Genomic DNA, 23,122 nt, shown 5'->3' on the forward strand with positions numbered 1-23,122 from the left:
TCTGCCCCCGAAATAACACCCTGGCTGCATTCTACGTGTTAGGCGGCCGCACAACACTTCTCCTTTGCACGGTCGCACAACAAGACAGTCTTTTGTGAAATTCTCTAATTTTTGTGCTCCAACAAATGCCCCCTTTGATTTTAATATGAATCAAATTGGGGATCGAGGCTTTTCCGCACAGAAAAATCCGTTCTCAGTATTCATTTGCATGATCTGGTCCACGCAACAAAGTTGGGTCCTGTTGTCCTATATGTGCCAGCCTGCCTTGCTACTTTCGGGTCATCCTCATTCAATTTGAGCCATTTACTTCGGGGTGCGATGGTGAGCATATCAGACTTTTTCTAATACGTCATCATCACTTGGTGAACTACTGAATCAGGATTGCTCCACCAAGGATGAGGAATTACGGACCCGAGCAGGGGGATTGGTTACATAATGGAGATAAGTCACACCCGAATGGGGAATTGGCTACATGGTGGAGAAGGATCAGGCCCAGATAGGGAACGGTCTACATGGTGGAGAAAGATCATACTCAGATGGGGAACTGGCTACATAATGAAGAATCATGCCCCTGCCCCCGGTCAAGTGTGTCTAAAATTTTCTTTAGAGGATCCTAACCCCCAAGTAAATCCTGTCAACATTTCGGAGGGCTGGATTGCGTATGACATTCTCTTAAACGAACTAAGGAAACTAAGAGAGCAACCTGCCACAACTACAACTTCAAATCCACAGAAGAAGGGTAGCGGGTGGAGTAATAAATATTGATGAGGAGGATGACACCACAGACGAAGTCGCTAAGGTTGGTCCAGAGGCCTCGCAAGATGTATTTACACTAACCGGCCAAGCGAACGCTACATTCCCATCTTCCTTGCTGGATGTTGAGGGAAACGAAACTTTCTATGCTGATGGTGTAGGCAGTAAAGTAGCGGTGACATTGCTTTCTTAGGACAGATCTTTGTTTCCCCCACGCAAGGTGGAAATTGATCAGCACATGACAGTCTTTCCGGCAACCTCTGGAAGTAAATATCAATGTAGAACATGTTTCGATGAACAAGGCCACAATTACATCTTGCATAGACTCAATTACGACTGCTTGCAATTCATTTTCTGTTGGGACCTGTCGCTGTGACAACTCTGGCTAGTCCAGCTTTGAGCATCATGGTTAGAGAACCGTCTTTTAATATTGCTCCTGTCGTGGTTGTCCCTGCAACAACTCCAGCAACTCCTGCTTTCAACACCATGGTCAGGGAATCATCTTTTAATGCTGCTCCTGCCGTGGCAGTCCTAAACCGTCAAATGTCCTTTAATCAAGAATGCCCTCTCAACCATAGCTTGCATATTCTAGGACCTTGAGCAATGGCCTCTCCTGCCAAGTTAGCCAAGATTATTAGCATTTTAGGGCTTCTTAATTCTTTAATCCATTTCTGTGATGTCTTAACAATTGCAAAATAATCGTTATGTATTGACAATTCCGAAATAATTGTAATGTATAGAAAATTCTGAAATAAGCATAATGTATTGACAATTCCAAAATAATCATAAATCAATATGTATTTCAATTGCACATTTCTCTCTAACTTGAGATATGTAATATGACAATAATTTAGTGATTCTAATCCTTACTTGTCAGCGTGCTTTGCGTTGCATTCTCTGTCTTAGAATTTAGTTAATAAAATTAGGGCGTCATATACAATGTAAGCTCGCGATTAGTTAGAGGGAACACGGTTTAAGCTCTTAAGTAATTGGAGCGAACAGAGTTTAAGCTCATAAGTAATTGGAGCGAACACGGTTTAAGCTCATGAGTAATTAGAGCGAACACAATTTAAGCTCATAACTGATTGGAGCAAACACAATTTAAGCTCATGAGTAATTGGAGCGAACACAGTTTAAGCTCATAAGTGATTGGAGCAAACACAATTTAGGCTCTTGAGTGACTGGAGCGAACGCAGTTTAGGCTCTTGAGTATTTGGAGCGAACACAGTTTAAGCTCTCGAGTATTTGGAGCAAACACAGTTTAGGCTCTTGAGTATTTGGAGTCGTCACAGTTTATACTCGAAAGTTATTGGAGTCTTCACAATTTATACTCGTAAGTTGGAGTCTCTAATATTTAGAAATACGGGAATAATCGGCAATAGTCTCGCATATAATTGGCGTTCAATAATCTCACAAATAATCAACGATAGTCCGGAAATAATTGGCGCTCGATAATCTCGCAGATAATCGGCGATGGTTTGGAAATAATTGGCGCTCGATAATCTCGCAGATAATCAGCGATGGTTCGGAAATAATTGGCACTCGATAATCTCGTAGACAATCGGAGATGGTCCAAAAATAATTGGACCTCGATAATCTCGCAGATAATCGGCGATGGTTCGGAAATAATCGATGCTCGATAATCTTGCAGATAATCGGCGATGGTCCGGAAATAATTGGCACTCAATAATCTCGCAGATAATCGGCGATGGTTCGGAAATAATTGGCGATAGCCTGCAAGTAATTGAAGATAATCTGAAAATATTTAGCGACAGCTTTTCAGGGCATATATATAATTTTTGAAGACCCTTTTGATGGTCGCAGCAATAATTCACTTGCGATAATAATTCCGGCCCCGGCGTCGACATATACATGATTTTTGAAGACCTTATGGAGGTCACAATAATAATTCGACTACGATAATAATTCCGACCCAGGCGTTGACATATACATGATTTTTGAAGACCTTATAGAGGTCACAATAAGAATTCGACCACGACAATAATTCTGGCCCAGGAGCCATCCTACAAAATTATTATCAATATTATTGTCTCAAAAAATCAACAACTACCTCTTCCGGGATCCAGAGATCAATGGTCCCATCTACTACTAGGAGGAATATGTTTAAAGGAATATTTGGAAATTGCGTCTCTTTGACTTTTCTTTTTATTAATTATTCTTCATCCTCACTTCATCAGAGAATGAAGGTTGATGAAGATACATGACTGGAGATCGCGCTGTTACAAGACTATTCGTCTCATTATGTTGTTATATGTCCATACTACCCCCTTTTGATTGGGTAGAATTTTCTTGGATAATCTTCGCAATCAAAATTTCTATCTTCTTTTCTTCAAAGAACGAGAAGGACCATCTCATTTCGGGTCACATCCGCCCTCAATCTTGTGCATAAGTATGATGGGTCGTGCCAACACTAGAATCATACCTCCTTTCTTGAAGGGTCACATTCCTTTACTGAAGATTGCGTTGATTGCCGCTTTCTTCCCTTCATCGTATTTTTCCAAAACGATTTCACCTTTATCAATCATCTTTTGGAGCATATTTAATGCAAGGGCATTTTCACACCGACCTCGAGTGGGGTCGCTTGCGTGGTGCAAGGGCACACTCGGGGTGGGCGAGGACCACAGGGGAGGTCTCGTGTTCGAGACTCCTCACCAGGGGTGATTAATGCGCATTTCACACTGGGCTCGAGTGGGGTAGCCTGTGGGATGAAGGGACACAATCGAGGTGGGCGGCTCGTGTGAGGCGGTACCCATGTGATTTGGGGCCCACGAGGGGGGTTCGGCCGAGGTCCTAACCCATGAGATGTGGGGCCTGGGCTATGAGATAAAGGGATTAATTTGCCATACTCTAACAATTCGAGCTTTTAGAGCAAGTGGTTAATTGTCCTGCATCAAATTGGTATCAGAGCAGGAGGTCTCGTGTTCGAGACTCCTCACCGGGGGTGATTAATGTAAGAGCATTTTCACACTGGGCTCGAGTGGGGTCGCCTATGGGATGCAGGGGCACACTCAAGGTGAGCGACGCCCACGGGGGAGGTCTCGTGTTCGAGACTCCTCACCGGGGGTGATTAATGCTCATTTCACACGGGGCTCGAGTGGGGTAGCCTGTGGGATGTGGGGACACACTCGGGGTGAGCGGCCCGTGTGAGGCAGTACCCATGTGATTTGGGGCCCAGGTTCGGCCGAGGTCCTAACCCATGAGATGTAGGGCCTGGGCTATGAGATAAAGGGATTAATTCGTCATACTCTAACAGTTCGAGCTTTTAGAGCAAGTGGTTAATTGTCCGGCATCAATATTTCTAATGGCATGGCAACATTCAGTCTGATGCCTAAGCATACAATGATAATGAAAAGAATCATTTTCTCGTCTTCTCCATTTCTCTAGGGCATTTTAACCGAGGTAACTCGATCCTCCCCATAGCTAATAATTAATTCATCATGGGAAGTATGTCTTCCATTGCGAATGCATATTTCTTATGGTCCTTATATTGTTTGGGCCTTTTATCTGTCATCTTAATCGTATAACCGTTCATATTTTCTCCATCATAGTTTTTGTCTACTTTGATAGTCTTCCCCTTTCACTTCTTTACCAGCGGCGTTAGCAGATGTTCCATTAAAGTTCTGGTGCAGCGGCTTCGTACAAGAAGCGAACACTTTCTTAGCAATCATTTCAAAAGCATGGGCCTTTGTAGTGAGATCACAAAAAGTCCGTATATCAGCACTAATCAGGCCAAACGCCACATCTGGTTTCATACAGCCCAAACATAGTTTAACCTATAATTCTTCTGGAAGTTGTCAACATGATGCCCTCAAGGATTTCCACCAATCGATGAATCTTTTAACCGGTTTATTCCCTTTTTGGCGGATGGAAGCCAATTCAGTCAAGCTAACTTCTCTGTCAAAAGAGAAAAAGTTCGCCATCAAAGCATCTTGCATTTGTTCCCAAGTATGAATAGATTCTGTAGCCAAAGCTGAAAACCACCTACAGACATTTCCCATCAAAGATGACCCAAATAGTCGTAGGCGATGCTGAGGAATTGTGGAGAAATTTCCCATCATTGTTATGAAATGTATCAAATGTTCCTCCGGTGATCTGTCTCCATAAAACTTCTAAAAATCCAGGTATTTGAAATTAGTGGAAAATGGCATCTCCTCTATTTTGCGGGAATATGGTGTATGGAATCGGAACCTTTTCTTCTGTTCTCGTTCCTTTTCTAGGCAAATGGTTTCAATGACCACTTGTCGAATTTCTTCTTGTATTACGGTTTGAGTAATAGCAGGTGTAGACCTGTGAAATCTAGTCATTCATGGTTGCTCCCCTTCCACTTGTTGTTCATTATTGTTCACGGCAACTGTTATTGGAGTATAGACCTTCTCGGCTATGCGCTCATCTGGAGAAAGCGGGTCAATCTGATTAGTGCCTATCGTAAAGACATCTGCTTCTTTACTCTTCGATTGGTCTAATATTGAAGGGGGGGAATGAATGTCGCATCATTGGTGATATTGAGGAGAATGAACCGCTGCTTAACTCAAAACTAGCACACTGTCGTCCCAAGGAACTAGCTTACTCGAATCGCGGTATTCTTGATGTAGAAGCTCGCGTTGAATTCAATGCAGGGAGTATCGCAAGCGAAAGTTTGCTTGTCGCGATGGCTTCCCTTTATCCTTCTGGACTCTTAATGAATCGACAGTGGATGTCTTTACCATCATAGTTGGTAGTGCGGAAACACTTTGCGAAGTGACGGCATTTCGGTCCTTCCCGAGTAAAATGAATGCAGAGCTGAGGTGAGGTTGCGCCTTTCGGTATTTCGCGCAATCGGTCCTCATATCACGCTTGGCGGGACCGTGCTTCTCGCGGAAGGGGACCAAGCCTTCCGTCTTCTAGACGTTACTATTGTCCATTCTTTATTATCCTGTTGCACCATTGGTGAAGCGGATATCATACCAGACATCACTTGGTGTCACCTGTTTCTAGTCGCAACTAACTCAGCTTTCCCCAATACCTTCTTTGACAGCGATCGTACATTGCCGATATATAATCCATAGTGAATCCATTGGGCGTGAAATATACAACTACGTTGATCGGAGGGAAGGCCATTGCGATTTTGTAAGAACAAAGTACCTATAATCCAAAATAGACTATTAGTTATTCCGATTAAGTCAAATTGTACCTTGTTTTAGAGATGAAACGGGGGAAGTTACCATTGAGAGTCGCCATTTTGGCGTCATGGCGGCACCAATTGATGATAAATGTTCCATAGATTATCCTATTGTCAATATGAAATATACATATTCCAACCAGAGATTCAGGGTTCGAACCCCAGCAGAGTCGCCATTTTGTTTCGACCAAAAACAAAGTATCGTGGGTTGGAATACCACATTCAATAATAACAAAGGAAAACTAAAGAACAAGCATCATCACTTATTTCATTAATTTTGAATTCTTTTTACATCCCTCGGGTTTCCCTTGATTCCAAAAGAAAGTACATTGAATCAATGTAATGGAAAAAAAAATAGTCCAATAGTGATTTCGGCAGCATCCCGGCATGTATGGCATCCATCACAATGACAGAAGCATTGTGCGGGACTGAAACCCTTGCTTTACTCTGATATACAAAGAATACATGCACAGGAGGGCAAACTGCAGCTGAATCTGCAACACTCGCATAACATATGGGTTGTTGAGGCTATTGCGAGGTCGCGCAAACAAACCTTGTTGTGCGGTCGCGCAACAGGCTAGCATCTTGCAATGCTCGAATCTTCTTCCGTCCTTTCTCCCAAGCTGCTTCCCACGAGATACCCGAACGTTGCAACTCTGACTCCGAGAGCTCCCGAATGCTTCTCGAACTTCTCTGATGATGCAAATGAGGGGTTTGGGGGGGGGAGGGGGGTATGGGTATTTATAGGCCTTCGCACGTGTGAACCATCAAATCCGCACAACGGAGTGTTGTTGCACGGTCGCGCAATGTACCTCTTTTGCACAAGCGCGCAATAGGGTCCCCGACTGATATGGGCAATCTGCCCCAGAAATAATACCCTGGCTACATTCTACACATCTCCTTTGCGCAGTTGCACAACAAGACAGTCTTTTGTGAAATTCTCTTAATTTTTGTGCTCCAACAAACGTCGAGCTCTACCGATCTCTGCTTTCCTATTTTAGAGAAGCTAGTCGGGCTCTTGACCTCCCTTGTTATCCGGGTCGACCACGGGCAATGGATACTTTCATGGCTTGGTGGGAGAACCATTATCAGAGGTTGTTGAAGAAATCTCCAAAAAAGATTATAGCTCAGCTTTCTTCAAAGCTTGAGCCTAAAGGAAAGAAAAGGATAGCGCCCTCATTGGCCAGTACACCGAGCCAAAAACAAGCAAGCCGAAGACAAGATCGGCCACGACATCCCCTTCTCACACTCCATCGATCAAGGTTGTTGCTGCTTCAACATGCTAGAAGGTCATGACTAGGATTTTTTCCGCACCTGGACCCCCACCAGTTCAACAATCTCCACTAGCTCTGAAGAGAATTCTAGACTTAGGAGCTCCGCTTGGTCCACCTTCGAAGCCTCATGTCTTGATTCTCAGACGCATCGATCCTCCTTCCCCACCAACAACTGCAGATCGACCATTGCTGGCTTCATCAGAGCCTCAACGAGAATAAGGTACTTCCTCGACCGAGGTCGTATCTTCTTTTGAAAAGTATTTTAAAACCAAGTACTAGCTAGGTCTCTCCATCGTCAATTACTCAAAAAGAAATTGATGAAGGCTGGAAACATCATAAAGAAGCTCACTATAACAAATGTTGGAATAAATAGTAGCAGGATAGGAAAAGATTAAATGACCCTGATCTCCCTTTCGATGGAAAGTATATTACAACTATCATCCCAATCCGCCACTATTCCCTATTTTAAGGAGAGCGCTGGCGACGAAAATAAAAAATCCTCAGGCTGTGGATAAACGATCCATCACTTACGCCGTCCGTTCTGACTTAGGTGGAAATTACTTACCAATATATAATTACCCTAAATTATTTTGACTTTCATGTTGACTGACTATCCTTTTTTCTCTTGTAGTCACTCAGGAATTTACGGCCACCGACAAACAAATCATTGTGGCGTAATCGTTACAACAGCGCCCACCTGCAACCGACATTCTAGAGATCACTTAAGTACAGTTCGTCGATTCTGAAAACACAATCAGTGTCGGGGCCCTCCTTTCTCATAGTCCATCTGAAGTTACAACTCTCCCCTCTGATTTTGAATACATGATCGTCAGACCCCTGAGTCCTCCTGCTGCGGTCGATCAGGGAGAACATGAAGCATCACTCCTTCATCGTTCGGCTAAGAAACCATCTTCCCAGCCAATAGTTCCTCCACCTAACAAAGAGGTTCCTCCAACGGTCAAAGAGTCCTCAGTTCATGAAGGAACTGTTGATGCAGCCAAGGAAGCTATAACGGTAGAAGTCACTAAGTCTGACTCTCATTTGTCACCTGCTCCAATACCAGCAATGGTGGATGATGCTTCGACTCTTGCTACTTCTGATGAAGATGACCCTTCGTACAAAGATATCATTTCTTCATTCGAGAAGGCCCTTGCTGGAGATGTTGTTGTAGCTGAGTCGCCTTCTCTTTCGAGCAACCTGCAGGATCTCCACGCAGAACTTCCATATTCCTTCTTACGTTGTAGGGGGTTTGACCATTCTTTGGCTCGGTGGTTCCATTTGCTGGCAGTAAGTGGGAGCCATATATTACGGTCGGTGACGATCGTTACTTCTAACTGGCCGAGGGGCCACGTAATGACCTCTCCATTTTGACTTTGGAGGGTCTCCCATCCAGAAACAGTTCTTTGAGCACACTAGTTGCATATCCGAGAGCCACGACTGGCCCTTCTAATAGCATTCGACCAATTATCGTTTGAATGAGAGGGCCAGCAATACCCTCGTACTGGTCGACGTGATACTTCTCCTTAATTGCTCAGGCCGAGATCGACCTTCAACCGCGGATGATTTCTTAGATTAGCCGTGACCATGTTGACCTTGAGGTTGGATGGGAACAAGTCTGTATCGATCAACATGGCTTCCTTACCTTTCTCAGGAAACTTCAGTAATCTGCGATCAATGTAATCCTAGATAATGTTCCTGAACACAACACATTTATTAGTTGAATGAGACCGAGTTCCGTGCCATTTGCAGTATTCGGCCTTTTGTAACTCGTCGAACATGGTTATCTTATGATTCATAGGTATTTTAATAAATTTCCCGACCAACAAGAAGTCAAATATTTCCGCAGCTCTAGTGATGTCAAAGGTGTAAACCTTTTGAGCCTTAAGTGCAGTCGAAGCGGTCGATTCCGCTTTGACCAGTGTAGAACATACTAATGGCTTTTTAGCCACCATATCGGCAATTGCAATCTTGTAATTTGTGTCGTTGTAATATGTCCCTAATGACGAGTTCTTTTGCCTGGTTCCTTCATGCAAGAGTTCTTCATACGAAGAGATGTTTTTATCAGGTCGTATAAATCTATGAAATCTGAGCCTATGAACTTCTTAAAAAGTTTGCATTCAAGCCCGTCTTGTGCAAGTTGCACAAATTCAGCTTCGGTCATGACAACCTTACAACGGCTTTTTTCCCGCTTAAACCTTGTGATATAGATCTCACGTCTCTCAAGGCTACTATCGAAAACGGGAAAGATCGGCCATAGTGATTTCTCTATTCTTAGAGAAGAATTGAGGGTGGAACTTTTCTTCCATCTCTTGCCAAGTGTATATTAAATCTAGCAATAGGTTCTAATACTAGGTGAAGGCTGTTGTTGTTAGTGAATGACCAAATAACTGCAATTTATGATAATTATTGTTGCCCAATTCTCCACGTTGCATTGTAAATCGGCACACATGTTAGATGGTCGATTGACCGGGCTCGCCTAAAAATAAGGCAAAATCCGGTCCATAATTCCTTGGCAATGGGTGTTGCCGATCTATCCATTCCGGGTAAGGTTTGTGATATACCGGGATAGTGTTGCGGCCGAGTGCTTGACCAGCAACTTCTTGGACAATTTGCACAATATGATCGCGATCCATCCGCTGAAGTTCAAAGACTGGTAGTGAGTCAGGGCCGAATCGGCTCAAATTGGCTTGGAATCTAGGGAATTGTTGGGGATTGAATCCTCTTAGCAATCCCGATTCTGATTCTTAGGTATAAAGTTCCTAGCCTCTCGCTCCGGTCACCAAGCTTTGATAGACCGGTGGTGGATTCCGTTGTGAAGGCGGCATGGATAGCAGCAGAGTTGCATTGCCAATAGAACTTCCCTCGGCATTGTATTGCGTTACCGATGGCGTTCGTTCATCCATCATAGCTACCAATCGATGCATGGCTTCAGTTTGGCTAGCCATATATCAATTGATATTCTCAGCTTGAATAGGGAATTGCTCTCCCGAGGCCTTTCCATATTCCAGCACAAGTTGAATGCTCATTTGTACATTTCGGAGCACGACAACTACCTCGTCTAGAAGGACAGTCCGGGAAGTCAATGCTCCTCCCTCATCCCTAGTAGCAAGCATTGGACTATTGTTTAAATTCAACGCCTTAAGGGTTGTTGGAACTAGCACGTCCTCTACTGAAGGTGGTACGGTAGGCATAGAGAGATCGACCCCAGCAATACAAGCACTTCTTCTATTCATAATTGGCAATATTACACCGATAAGTTAGAGACAGGGTCCCACCGAGGGTGCCAAAAACTTGTTGCTCTTTGGTACGGTCGGTGCACAGTGAATATTTTTGACCACCTAGCAGTTAGGGTCCCACTGTGCGTGCCAAAAACTTCTTGTTGTTGTTTTCGGTTGTACGTGTGTGGGCATGCCAGAATTAAAATTGCAGCTTCAATTCAAACCGAACAACTATGACCCCAAGCGCCAAGATAGGTAGCCAAGTATTGTATGACTGAGATCTGATAAGATCGGTCACCTATTTAGCCACTCGCTCAATGTGTAAACAGGATTAAGCGATATTTAGAGGGTGGAGTTTGTCCTCTGATGATGGGTTGCACCTTTGCCTACCGTACGAAAGGACTTTTCAATACAGATAAATGAAAACGAGAAAATGATTCTTACAGTCGGTCGTGAAGAACGGCTGCATAACACCTTTCCGAGTGAAGAACTGAATCCAGCGTGTGAGCGTAGACTCAAATTACAGCTAAAGATTACCAGCTACTTGGTTAACACTACTAATTACACTCTGGAATGTAAATAGCATGCTGAAAGTAAAAGATTACACTAAGAAATATAATTTACTTAGCAAGAAAAGTAAAGGATTACACTATGGAAAGTAAATTGACCGATATTTGAAAGGATAACTTGAAAGATAGATTTGGTTTGTTTGGGTTGGTATGAGACGACTCTTCTTGCTGAATTCCTTTGTTATTTATAGTCTTGATCTGGCCATCCAGATCCTTCTCACGTCCTAATGGTTACCATAACCGTTCAGCACTACTTGACTTCCTTTGTTCCTCTCTTTACCATCTGTTCTGTAACTGTTTCACACGACTGCTTTTTCATCGGTCGCTCAAACAATGACACGGCACCGTTTGATACGCTCCAGTTACTATTATCGAGAAATCTTCTATGTACATATCCACATATCTTTGAATACAACATGCGGATCCATACAGATCACACATAACTCCCCTAATTGGTTTTCAAATGGAACGGCGATAATAGGGATGAACAACATGTAGTTCTAACTCCTATGAGAGTCTAATAAAAAGAATCCACAATGTAAGTCTCTTATGGAGACTATTTCGCCAAAGAAGATCACTTAATTGATAGGCCAATTATGTGCAGATGCAATTTTTTTGGTCCTAAAGATTTAATTAAAAATGTTTTTACAAAAGTAAATATATGATTTTATGAGTTCAAGTCGGTTTTCTTTTGGTAGTGTCTTGTCACTAATCCAATGGTAAATCTTCAAGATCAAGTGGGCTCCATTTTTGGGGCTTGTGCCCACATGATGGCAGAGTGATGATGATGTTGAAGGATATGTAGATAGATGAAGTGCCAAGGGTTAGAGTTCATGTCTGAATACCTCTTATATGCAAGAGGTTAGCGATAGCGCACATGCTTGTGAAATAGGAGGCCCGGGAGCTTAAAGCCCATGAGAATTCTATAAATATGCCAAGGAATTCACGCCCAAAACAAGTGGAAGTCCCCCATTATCTCTTTTCTACCTCTCCCTCTCTCTTCTATGGTTTTAAGAGTGTGAAAGGGTTTGTTACCCAAGAGTTGGATGACAATGGCATGGGGGCAAATGAACTTGGAGGCTAGAGCTCTTCACAAGGGTTGTGGCTTGACGCGTTCCCTGCTCTCCGTATCTTCTTCCCCTTAAGAGGTACATGCATTTGCACGGTGTTAACTGATTGAAACCCCAACATATATATACATATAAATATGCATACATTTATTTACTCACTTAGATATTTAGATACAAACTTTGTGCAACTAGCTGCAAGTGGGACCACTGTTTTGTGTATGGCATCCAACTTGTCCAACAGGGATGTTTTTGGCAGGTTAAAGACCTTTTATAGGATTGAAGTATTTCACTCAAATTATTTTTTTGTCAGGTCCATAATTACCCAGGAAAGGGATGCTCAAAACAATTAGAGAAATGTGTGCATGAAATGTGTCATTTTATAAAAGTTGGTATCATAAATAGCCAAACGAGTGCAAGAAATGGGAAGCGATAACCATTGGTATTTCCAAGCAGAAACAAGTTTCCTAGTAATTATTACTCCAATCAATGAAACAGGATTCTAAAAGCTCAATAGCTTGGCTACTACTGGAAATGTGAGAAACCTTGGAAGCTTTCTTTAATTGGTAATGAACTTCGCTAAGGTGTATGTTCAGCTGCAGTCCTTGAGAAGCAAATGGTTTAGCCAATTCTCTTTCTAAGGACAGAGTAGATAGGCACATCTTTGTATGGGCTCTGCACATCCATTAAGTTGAAGGATATCATACTTCTTCTCTACTTCCACTAATTAGATCCTTCCAATCAAAAAAAGAAAAAGGAAAAAAAATCTGTGTCCTAACAATCGACAAAATATGAAATCAGCATAATAAATTAAATATTAGCAGTTAAGTGCATGAACTAGAACATACCTGCATCCAATTGATAATCAACCAACCATGTTCTTAGTTGTGTTATATACTCCTTGTCGTGATTGGTAATTTGAATTTTCGAAGATACCTGATACGGTTTGAAGCCTTCACCAGATTTCCCTTCAAATAAGGCAAAAGTAGAGAATTTCTTGTTGAAAAGAGCATACACCACGCCATCGTAGATTTTCATCTAGAAAAGCCAGACCTCTTAAAGTTTTTAGGAATTCCACCAAGTATTCTGAAGTATTAAAAGGTTTGGAATGCCCTTAGTCAACGAATTTATAGGAATTAAGAGAACAGAAAATACAAGTGAACAAGTCCAATTTACAAGACTGGCATTAAACATGTCTAAGACCAATTCATCATCATCATCTTAGTGTTTTTCCCAGAAATTTGGGATCTGATTTCTCTAACGGGAGGTTGGTAATAGGTTGCAAAAGGTTTACGATCCACTCGACCAAACACCAAGCTCTTCTATCGAAGCTCCTGGAACCATCTATCGCAGAGGCTCACATTGACACCAATCACATGCCAACATGGTCTCATCCAGTATTGAACCCAAAGCCCGACTATCACATGCACATCCCAAAGGAAAGTCAAGCAAAGTAGGCCATGAAGGGGCAGTTTCAAAGAAAACCATTAAGCACAAAGCACCCACACGTATAGTTACTGCAAAAGAATAGGAGAGACGCACCAATACATGATTACTCATGAAAGGTCAGCTAACTCCTCAAACCATTCATTTGCACACCTACATTTCTAAGACCAATTAAGGTTAATTGTGCCAGATCTTGCTGCAAGGCTTTTCTAACGAGAAGCTACAGAATTGGAAGGCTCAAAACTGAGGAAACGAATGAAAAATGAAAGCAATTAGAAACAATGGCTAGTATGGATTAATATTATAAGGAATGAAAATCAGTTCATTTTGTAAAGGCACACGTCAACAAGCGGATAGCCAAAAAAAGATGATGAGGTTCAACTTTAAAAACTTTGGTTGCCCCATGTCGAGGAAAAATTGAATTATCCAATTCAATGCTCCCATCTTTCTTTGAATAATGACAATGCATGGACTTCTACCTGCTATTTAGCTATAGGATGAAACTGTTAGAAAACTAAATTGTAGAGATCCATAAGAAGACAATAGTGAGGAAATTTAAGATCACTTATAATGTGAATTGAAAAGCTTAGTCTTAATGTGCCCAGTTTTCGAAGTATTGGTATCACTACAAGTTTTGCTAGCCAGGGATATGGAAACAATATTGTTAGAATGGTCACAAGTGTGGACACAAGTTACGTGTCCACAAGTGTGACATGATCACACGTGTGACCATCATGTTTGGGTCTGGTCTTTGTGCATGGGATGAGTATACATGAGCTTTTGAGTCTATGGTAGCATGCTTATTTATGTTTCTTGGCGTAAGGGTATTTTTGTAATTTTCCCTTTTTAACTGAAGTCTTATCCACCGGGTGAAAACATTTGTATATTGTTCAGTTCTAATTATTCTCCTCTTCCCCGTGAGATATTTTCTGCTCCAATGGCCAATACTTCTTCTGCTTCAGGTGCTCCTGCTACTGCTGATAAGACAGGCCAAGATCCAGTAGATATTCCTTCTGCAGAGGCAAAGTCAAGTTGAGCAGCTAAGACCCCTCTAGCACCCTTAACTCATCCAAGCGCCGTAGCTCGCAAGATAATCTTCCTGACTGAACCAGCCGATGTGACTACACCTGCCACTGTTGATTCCAGTACTGAGGCGAGGGCACCATCTTTTGCTGATATGCTAATGACTGCCCCTGGTCCCTCGTCTCTTGCTGAGAGAATACAGTCTCCAACGATGCCTGCTCCTGCTACCTCTATACCGGCTGCAGGTATATTTTTTTTCGAAAACTTGTTCTATTAGTCTTGAATGTTAGGAGTTATTCTTTCCTTTCATTTTCTTTACTCTTTTCTTTCTTTTATATGTAGTCAACCCATCTTGTAGTGGCTCTGGGAGTTCGAATTCTATTGCCACCGTTTCAAATGTATTGCCATTAGAGAGGATTCCTCCTTACATGCTCCTTTTAGTTAAAGGTGCTTTATCAGAAGTCGTTGTTGTGTTCAGGGATCCAGCGTTATGGCCCACCTTAGACACTGCCTTAGGGGTTTTGGATCAAACTGCAAAGATGGCCAATATTAACCTTTCTCCTCTGCGTGATTCTCTGACTCATTTCTGTGCCTCCCTTCGCCAATTAGAAGTTGCCCGAAATGTAGTCATTGCTCCGAAAATATTAGCTCCTCAGAAAAAATTATCATTGCTTAAAGATAAAACTTCAAAAGCTGTAGCGATGATTTCCAGCTATAACAAAGAATACGATTCTCTTTAGGAGCAATTGAAGATTTCAAAGCAATCTTCGATGGGTGTTGATGAGCAGATAGCTAATCTCAAGCAGCAAATACTTGATCTCTAAGTTCGAAAGCAAGAAGAGGAGCTGGGATTTAGCAAGATCGAAGCGGATATTGAGGATAATATTCAAATAACTGATCTTGAAAAGTCAGAGCTATCGAAAAGTGAGGCAGTTATAGTTTCTTTGGAATAGGAATTGGTTGATGCTCCTGATCAAGCCAAGCATGTCGTTGATGCTGAACTAGATACTGCAGCTGCTCAGGTACAATTCAAGCAAAATTTACAAAAAATACATGAATGCGCTAGGCATTTCTGAAGACTTGTAATGTTTTTTTTTTTTTTTTTTTTTCAGTAAACATGTACTGGTCTATATACATATGAAATTTTCTGATAGTCTTTTCATGGCATTTTCCAAGTATGGATCCTCTTTATGATATCAAATATATTAATAGGGTTTGATAATTTTCAAATTTTAATAATCATGATCTTAGCAAAGGCATGTATCTTATACATATTATATTTCTCATGTTACATTTGAGCATCATGCTTTAATCTACACTAAATCTTGGATATGCAATATAACAGTATAGCATGTTCTGTTAGTATGCTCTACATGATGTTTGTCTTCAATTGGCGGAGCTATTTTTGGAGTTCAAGTTAGTATTTTAACGCGCACATCACACATAGTTTAAGCTCTTGAGTAGTTGGAGCAATCACAGTTTTTTTTAGACTCTCAAGTAGTTGGAGCCGAGGGTCTTGTGCAAATGGCCTCTGTAACTCTTATGAGTTCACTGAACCACCGCAGTAAGGGAGTTCACAAACTGTGATCCATCAGATGGGCCCAGTGAAGCTACCAGGGCGGTAAACTCAGTAGGTTTTACGCACAAGGTTGGCCGTAGTAACTCTCTAAAGTTTACGGGGCTCACAAGGCTACCTTAAGGGGTACCAAATCCAAAGTCGTTAGTCCATTGATGAGGTGGCAGCTCATTTACAGGACCTTTTCCCATAAGTTTCTACTGAAATCAAGCCAGGAATCTGGGGGGTCTTATACATGGTTGGCCCTCTATGGACAACCCGAAGAGCACACACTGCAGCCCACTTTTTCTTCCCCTGTGAGGTCTAACCCATTCATGAGAGGGCATTTTCTCTTACCATCCCCCATGACGTTGTCAGAAACTACACAGATGACATTGGTCTTACGCGTGGTTGGCCATATAGGCGCTCTTCGCTGCCGCATAGGTCTAAGCATGTGATTGCCTGTGCGGGCTTTTTAGAGTCACTGCCTTTTCATTGTTGCCCGCATAATGTTCAGCGAATTGGCTATATGATAGGTCTTATGCGTGGTTGGCCGTATAGGCGCTCTCTGCTGCAGTAAATGATAAATTGCCACCACTGATAATATAGGGCTTACGCGTGGTTGGCCGTATAGGCCCACTTCACTGCCGTAAATGATAAATCGTGGTAATGTTTTGATAGTATTTGTGATTGTTGTAATATATCAGCTTGGCGATAGTATCAATTTGGCGATATAAGTTTGGTGATGATAAGCGGCGATGGGCGATGAAAAGTTTGCTGTAGAGAGCTTAGATATGCTTGCGAATTTGTCTCTTCATTCATATATGGAGAAGAATACATGGCGTTGCCTATTAAGGCTTTTTCATCATTCTGCTCGTCTTGCCCCCTTTTGATTGGGATAGATTATCCTGATAATCTTCGTAATCAAAACTTCTTTGATCTTTAGGGATAATATTTTTTGATGAAACGGGCATTGACAGGTATACCGATGCCTTGTCCGTTTTGATTTACAACTCAATAAGCTCCATTCGGGTATACTTCAGTTATTACATATAGACCATCCCATTTAGGGTCAAACTTGCCCCATGTTCTGCAAGTGACCACTATGGGTCTTTTCAACATTAGCACCATATCACCTTTCTTGAAGGAGCGATGTTTGACTTTCTTATCAAAGGCAGTGGATATTCTTGCCTAATATAGTTCTAATTGTTGTTGGGCTGCTAGCCGCTTTTCATCGAGCATATCCAACTCGGTTAGCTTTATCTTGGCATTTTCATCATCTGTAATCGATACATGTACTACTACCCTGAGTAACGCGACTTGTGTTTCGATAGGAATGACAGCTTCGATGTTATAAACCAGTGAATACGACGTAGCTTTTGTTGCAGTGCGATGAGTAGTTCAGTAAGCCCATAAAGCTTCTTGTAATCTTTCATCCCAGTCATGTTTATTCCGTGTGACGATTTTCTTTAAGATCTTGACTATCGTCTTAATAAAGGCTTCTACCAATCCGTTTGCTGGAGGATAATAAGGTGTCGAGAATGAATGCTGGATGCCAAATTTCTGACATAATTTTTCCATGCCCCTGTTCTTGAAAGGAGTGCCATTATCGGTGATTTTTTTTAGAATGTGGTGGTGATATATGATTGCATGTCAAATGAAATTTATGACATCTTTTTCTTTGACGTTTCGCAGCGCGATCGCTTCAGTCCATTTGGAGAAATAATCTATTGCTGACAGAAGGCAGATTGATGGGACCAATAACATCTAGTCCCCATGCAGCGAAGGGCCAAAAGGCTACCAATTGATGAAGATCTTCAGGGGGTACATGTATAATGTCGCCATGTACTTGGCATTCATGGCACCGCTTTGCGTAAGCTATCGCATCTTTGAACATTGTGGGCCAGTAATACCCCATTCGATGCACGCGACGGAACAAATTTCGACTGGCTTGATGAGCTCCACATTCACCTGAATGAGCTTCTTGTAATATCCGACTTGCTTCTTCTGTATCCAGGCATCGTAGCAACATTTCATTATAGGATCTTCTGTATAGCGCTTCATTGCATAGGATGAATCTTTTCGACCTCTGCTTAATTTGTAGCTTTTGCGATTGATCTTCTGGAAGGATATCATATTTGAGATAATCAATAAAAGGCTAGCACCAGTCGTCTGTGGTGATCTTTAAACACGATACAAGAAGTGCTTCAACATTTTCATTGCTGAGCTCTGGCGCTGGTAAGAATCTTCGTTCTTCAATCGTTACTTGGAGAGGTCTGCGGTCAGGGCAGGATAAAACCGCAGCTAGGCTGGCTAAAGCGTCTGCCTTTGTGTTCTCGCATCGAGGCATATGCTTGATTTCGACATTATGGAATTGTTCCAATAATTGTTGCGCCCGTCGGCAATGGTAAGAGCTCTTGTTTTCTTATTTCGAACTCTGTTGTTAACTGATTTATCACCATTTTAGAGTCCCCAAATATCTGCAAAGTCTTTATCTTCATTTCTTGTGCTATTTCCATTCTTATAATGAGAGCTTCATACTTGGCCTCATTGTCGGTACATGATGCCAACGTGAAGGAATATGGTAGCAGATCACCTTGAGGGCTGATAAATATTACTCCAGCACCCGTTCCTGAAGTTTGAGAATCGCCGTCGAAATACATTTGCCATGAATTAGGCTATTCAATCAACATTACTTGTTCATCTGGGAAATCGGCGATGATTACTTCGCTGCCTGACACAGGATGAGCCACTAAAAAATTTGGCACTGCTTGTCCCTTTACTGCCCTTGTCGGTTCATAAGTGATCGTATATTCTGAAAGCAATAACATCCATTTAACCAATCTTCCTAACAACATCAGCCTTGTCATCAAGAACTTTATAGAATCAACTCGTGAGATCAAAATTATGTCATGGGAGAGTAATTTCTTAATTTCTGCACCGCAAACACCAATGCCAGACATACTTTCTTGATTGGCGAATAATTGCAATACGCACCTATTAGCGTTCGACTCAGATAAGAGAGTGTGGTTTCTCTTCCTTGTTCATTTGCTTGAGCCAATAAAGCTCCCAAGGAGTTTCAGCTGCAGGGATATACAAGATGAGAGGTTTGCCTTTCACAGTAGCTGTTAATACCGAGGGTTGTTTTAGCAACTCTTTGATAGAGTCGAATGCGTTCTGGCACGCCTGATCTCATACAAATTCTGTTCCTTTCTTCATTAGATGAGCAAATGGTTGACACCTTATGGCCAGATTAGAGATAAAACGTCAAATATATGCCAGTTTTCCTTACAAGTTTTTCAATTTTTTCAATGTTTTTGGTGGGGGCATTTCCTGAATAGCCCTAATTTTTCCTATATCAATTTCAATTCCTCCTTGCTTGATGACGAAGCCGAGGAATTTTCCTGATGAGACACCAAAAGCGCATTTTGTCAGATTTATCTCTAGCTGTTTCTTTCTGAGTCGACAAAATACCGAAGACAGATGCTCACAATGTTCTTCATGACTATTCGATCTGACAACCAAATCGTCGACATAACATTCCACGCGTTTGTACATCATTTCTTGAAATATATTCTACATTGATCTCTCATATGTTGCGTCGGCATTCTTGACACCAAAAGGCATGACTTTATAACAATAGATTCCAAGAGAAGTCCTGAATGCAGTCACTTCTTCATCTTCAGGAGCCATCTGTATCTGATTGTACCCAACATATCCGCCCATAAACGACATGACAGCGTATTTCGTCATGCTGTCGATCAACAATTCTGTTATGTGCAATGGGAAGTTGTCTTTTGGACATGCTTCATTTAAATCTCTGAAATCGACGCACACTCTAATTTGTCCGCTTTTCTTTTTCACTGAGACAATATTTGATATCCATTTAGGATATTTGACTTCTCTTATAAATCCAACTTTGATCAACTTGTTCACCTCTTCCTTTATTAGAGGAGTTAGATCTGGATGAAATCGCCTCTGCGATTGTTTAATTGGTTTTTCATCTTTACAGATATTTAACTGATGTATCGCCATTGACGGTTCCAAGCCTGGCATTTATGCATGTCCAAGCGAACACATCTTTATTTTCTTTTAACAATTTAATATACCGATCGACTTCCTGTTCGGACAGACTGGCATTTATAAATGTATGTCGATAATGCACGGGCATTTTCACACCGAGCTCGAGTGAGGTAGACCGTGGGATGCGGGGACACTCATACTCTAACAGTTCGAGCTTTTAGAGTAAGTGGTTAATTGTCCTGCATCAAATTGGTACCAGAGCGGGAGGTCTCGTGTTTGACACTCCTCACCAGGGGTGATTAATGCAGGGGCATTTTCACACCGGGCTCGGGTGGGGTAGCCCGTAGGATGCGATGACACACTTGGGGGGGTGACCCATGTGATTTAGGGCCTACGGGGGAGGTCTCGAACAGTGTTCGAGACTCCTCATCGAGGGTGATTAATGCGCATTTCACACCAGGCTCGAGTAGGGTAGCCCGTGGGATGTGGGGACACACTCAAGGTGGGCGGCCCATGTGACTTGGGGCCCATGAGCCCACGAGGGGATTTCGGCCGAGGTCCTAACCCATGAGATGTGGGGCCTGGGCTATGAGATAAAGGAATTAATTCGTCATACTCTAACAGTTCGAGCTTTTAGAGCAAGTGGTTAATTGTCCTGCATCAATCGCGGTTCTTCTTCTGTTTCCAAATTTATTTCTCGCAAAGCATCGACTATCGGTTGCCCCCCATCTTCTATCTGTTTCGGAGCTATTTCTAGATGCTTGATTATTTCAGAATCTACTTCTTGGGTGACCGCTAAACCTACTACGATCACATTTGCTTGTGCATGAGAAGATGACGCTCCTAATCCGCGAAATTTCTCTCGTGCTTCTTCATTCACACCGATCGGGACCTATATACCTCTGCCATTATTAAATCGGGTCAGTTCTTCGCAATCAAAACCCATACTCTACATAATCTTTTTTGCCTACAGGACTGTATCTCTCTAAATCTTCAGATGTCAATATTCCGCAACTCACTTTATTGCCAACCCTTTCTTTCGTCTGTCTCTGATGGGGCATAGAACTCAATGGGCTCAGGATTCTTCAAACTGGACTTGACATGAAATCTTTTAGGCATAGCCGGAAATGGTTTATTTCTTTCAACGTATGGTAATGGCACTATATAGTTTGACTGCAGAGTTTCTAATTGTTCAGGCGATAGTAATGTCAGAGGAGGCTACCCAGTTTGTCTTAATTGTTTCGGCACAAAATAAAATTTCTTTTTCATGTTCACTTTCCCAGACAGTTCTATTCTCGCAACTTTGTTTTCTATTGCCTTTGTCTAGCTGTCTTTTATAGCCATGTTTCTATCATCTTTTTTCTTGTCTTCGGCTACAAACCCATCATAGTAGCTTGCATCTGCGAAGAAGGATTCTGCCTCTGCATACGGTCTTGCATCAACCATCACTTTATGCTGGATCCCATTCCTACAATATTTGAAGCACTGATGTAGAGTAGATGGTATAATACCATATTGATGCATCCAGGGTCTTCCTAAGAGAAGGTTATACGTCGTTACTACATTGATGACATGACATACAACGTTCATAGTCAGTTCTCCTATTTCCAGTGTCAATGTGATCTTCCCCAGTGCCCGTTGTCCGTCTTGATTAAAGCCATATATCATCATTCCGCTAGGGCGTAAGTGAGAGCGGCGATATATCCAAGCTCATTCGATATTGTCAGCGGCAACAAGTTCACTACGGACCCATTGTCCAACACTATTCACTTGACTTGTTTATCGCAAATGTGACCAACAATCATCAATGGTCTATTATGCGCTTTGTCACAAGCCAGATCATTGTCAGAGAACGTGATAACAGACATACAATCATTTTGCTCTTCTAGCTTTGTGCTTTCCATCTCGACAAGCAATGCTTTTCTAATGTCATTATCGGATAGAGCTTGAATTAAGGTCTGTCTAACATCTTCAGATAATCGCAGTACATCATATACGCTTAGTCGAGCTACGATGCTTTTCAAGTGATTCACTACATCATAAGTTACTCTTTCTTCTTTTCCATTATTGGAATGTGTTCCAGATGTTTCTCCTTGTACCGTTTCGAATCTCTGCATCCAGAGCGGACTTGTCACCCTTTTTCCTGAACGTAACGTTAATGCCGCTTGGCATGCAGCATCTAAAGATTTGGTGGCATTCATGTTACAACTTTCTTCCTTTTTAGATCCTGTCTTTTCAGATGCGGTCTCTCGGGCAGACAGTACATTCACTGTTGCTTTTTTGTCTCTCTTTCCCCATCACAATTTCACCTCTATTTATCATCCTCTGTAGTATATTCTTCAATGTGAAACAGTTTTCTGTAGGATGTCCTAGTAGGCGATGATAGTGACAATAGTTCTTTTCTTTTGTTTTCTCGGCCTCTTCAGGACGTTTAGAGGGAGGCAATTCTATCGTTTCGGCGATCAGCAATCGATTCATCATGGGAACATCTTCCCTTTTAAATGCGTACCCTTCATGAGAATCAAATGATTTGGGTCTTTTATCACTAGTGCGTCCTTTGTAGCGGTCCGTATCTTCTCTTCCTTCCGCTCTTCGTCTGTCGCGAGGAACGTTACTTTTCTTTTCTTGATCAACGACATTTTCCATCAATCTATTCTGTCCTCTTCTACCTGTCTCGCTTGCCGACATTTTCCTGGTCATCAATTCCAGTGCATGTGCCTATATAGCGAGATCGCGGAAGTTTATTATGTCGACGCTTGTGAAACCTAACATAATCCCTATTTCCATAGAATTCAGACATATTTTCACCTATTCTTTTTCTTCTGGCAATTGTCTGCATGATGCCCCCAGGGTTTTCCATCGATCGACAAATTTTTCTACTGGCTCATTCTCCCTCTACCACACAAAAGCCAGCTCTGTAATGCTGACATCCCGATCAAACGAGAAGAAATTAGACATGAAAACGTCTTACATCTGCTCCCAGGTCCGTATAAATTCAGGGGCCAGGCTCGTATA

General features: G+C 42.0%; 1 protein-coding gene across 5 annotated transcripts in view; it reads right to left on the reverse strand.

The window, feature by feature from the left end:
• Nucleotides 1-23,122, reverse strand: part of LOC131239944 (protection of telomeres protein 1a-like) — a 136,579-nt gene that overhangs the window by 86,883 nt on the left and 26,574 nt on the right. For 2 of the 5 annotated variants that reach the window (XM_058237891.1, XM_058237890.1), the window contains exon 3: nt 12,909-13,098. The exons of 2 other annotated variants lie outside the window; for them this stretch is intronic. In XM_058237891.1, the coding sequence (XP_058093874.1) occupies nt 12,909-13,098 (190 nt within the window). Of the gene's footprint in view, nt 1-12,908; nt 13,147-23,122 lie in introns of all 5 variants that reach the window. One more of the 5 variants, XM_058237892.1, reaches the window with a different exon arrangement.

The sequence above is a fragment of the Magnolia sinica genome, chromosome 3 (genome assembly GCF_029962835.1).
Source record: "Magnolia sinica isolate HGM2019 chromosome 3, MsV1, whole genome shotgun sequence".
Classification (NCBI taxonomy): domain Eukaryota; kingdom Viridiplantae; phylum Streptophyta; class Magnoliopsida; order Magnoliales; family Magnoliaceae; genus Magnolia; species Magnolia sinica.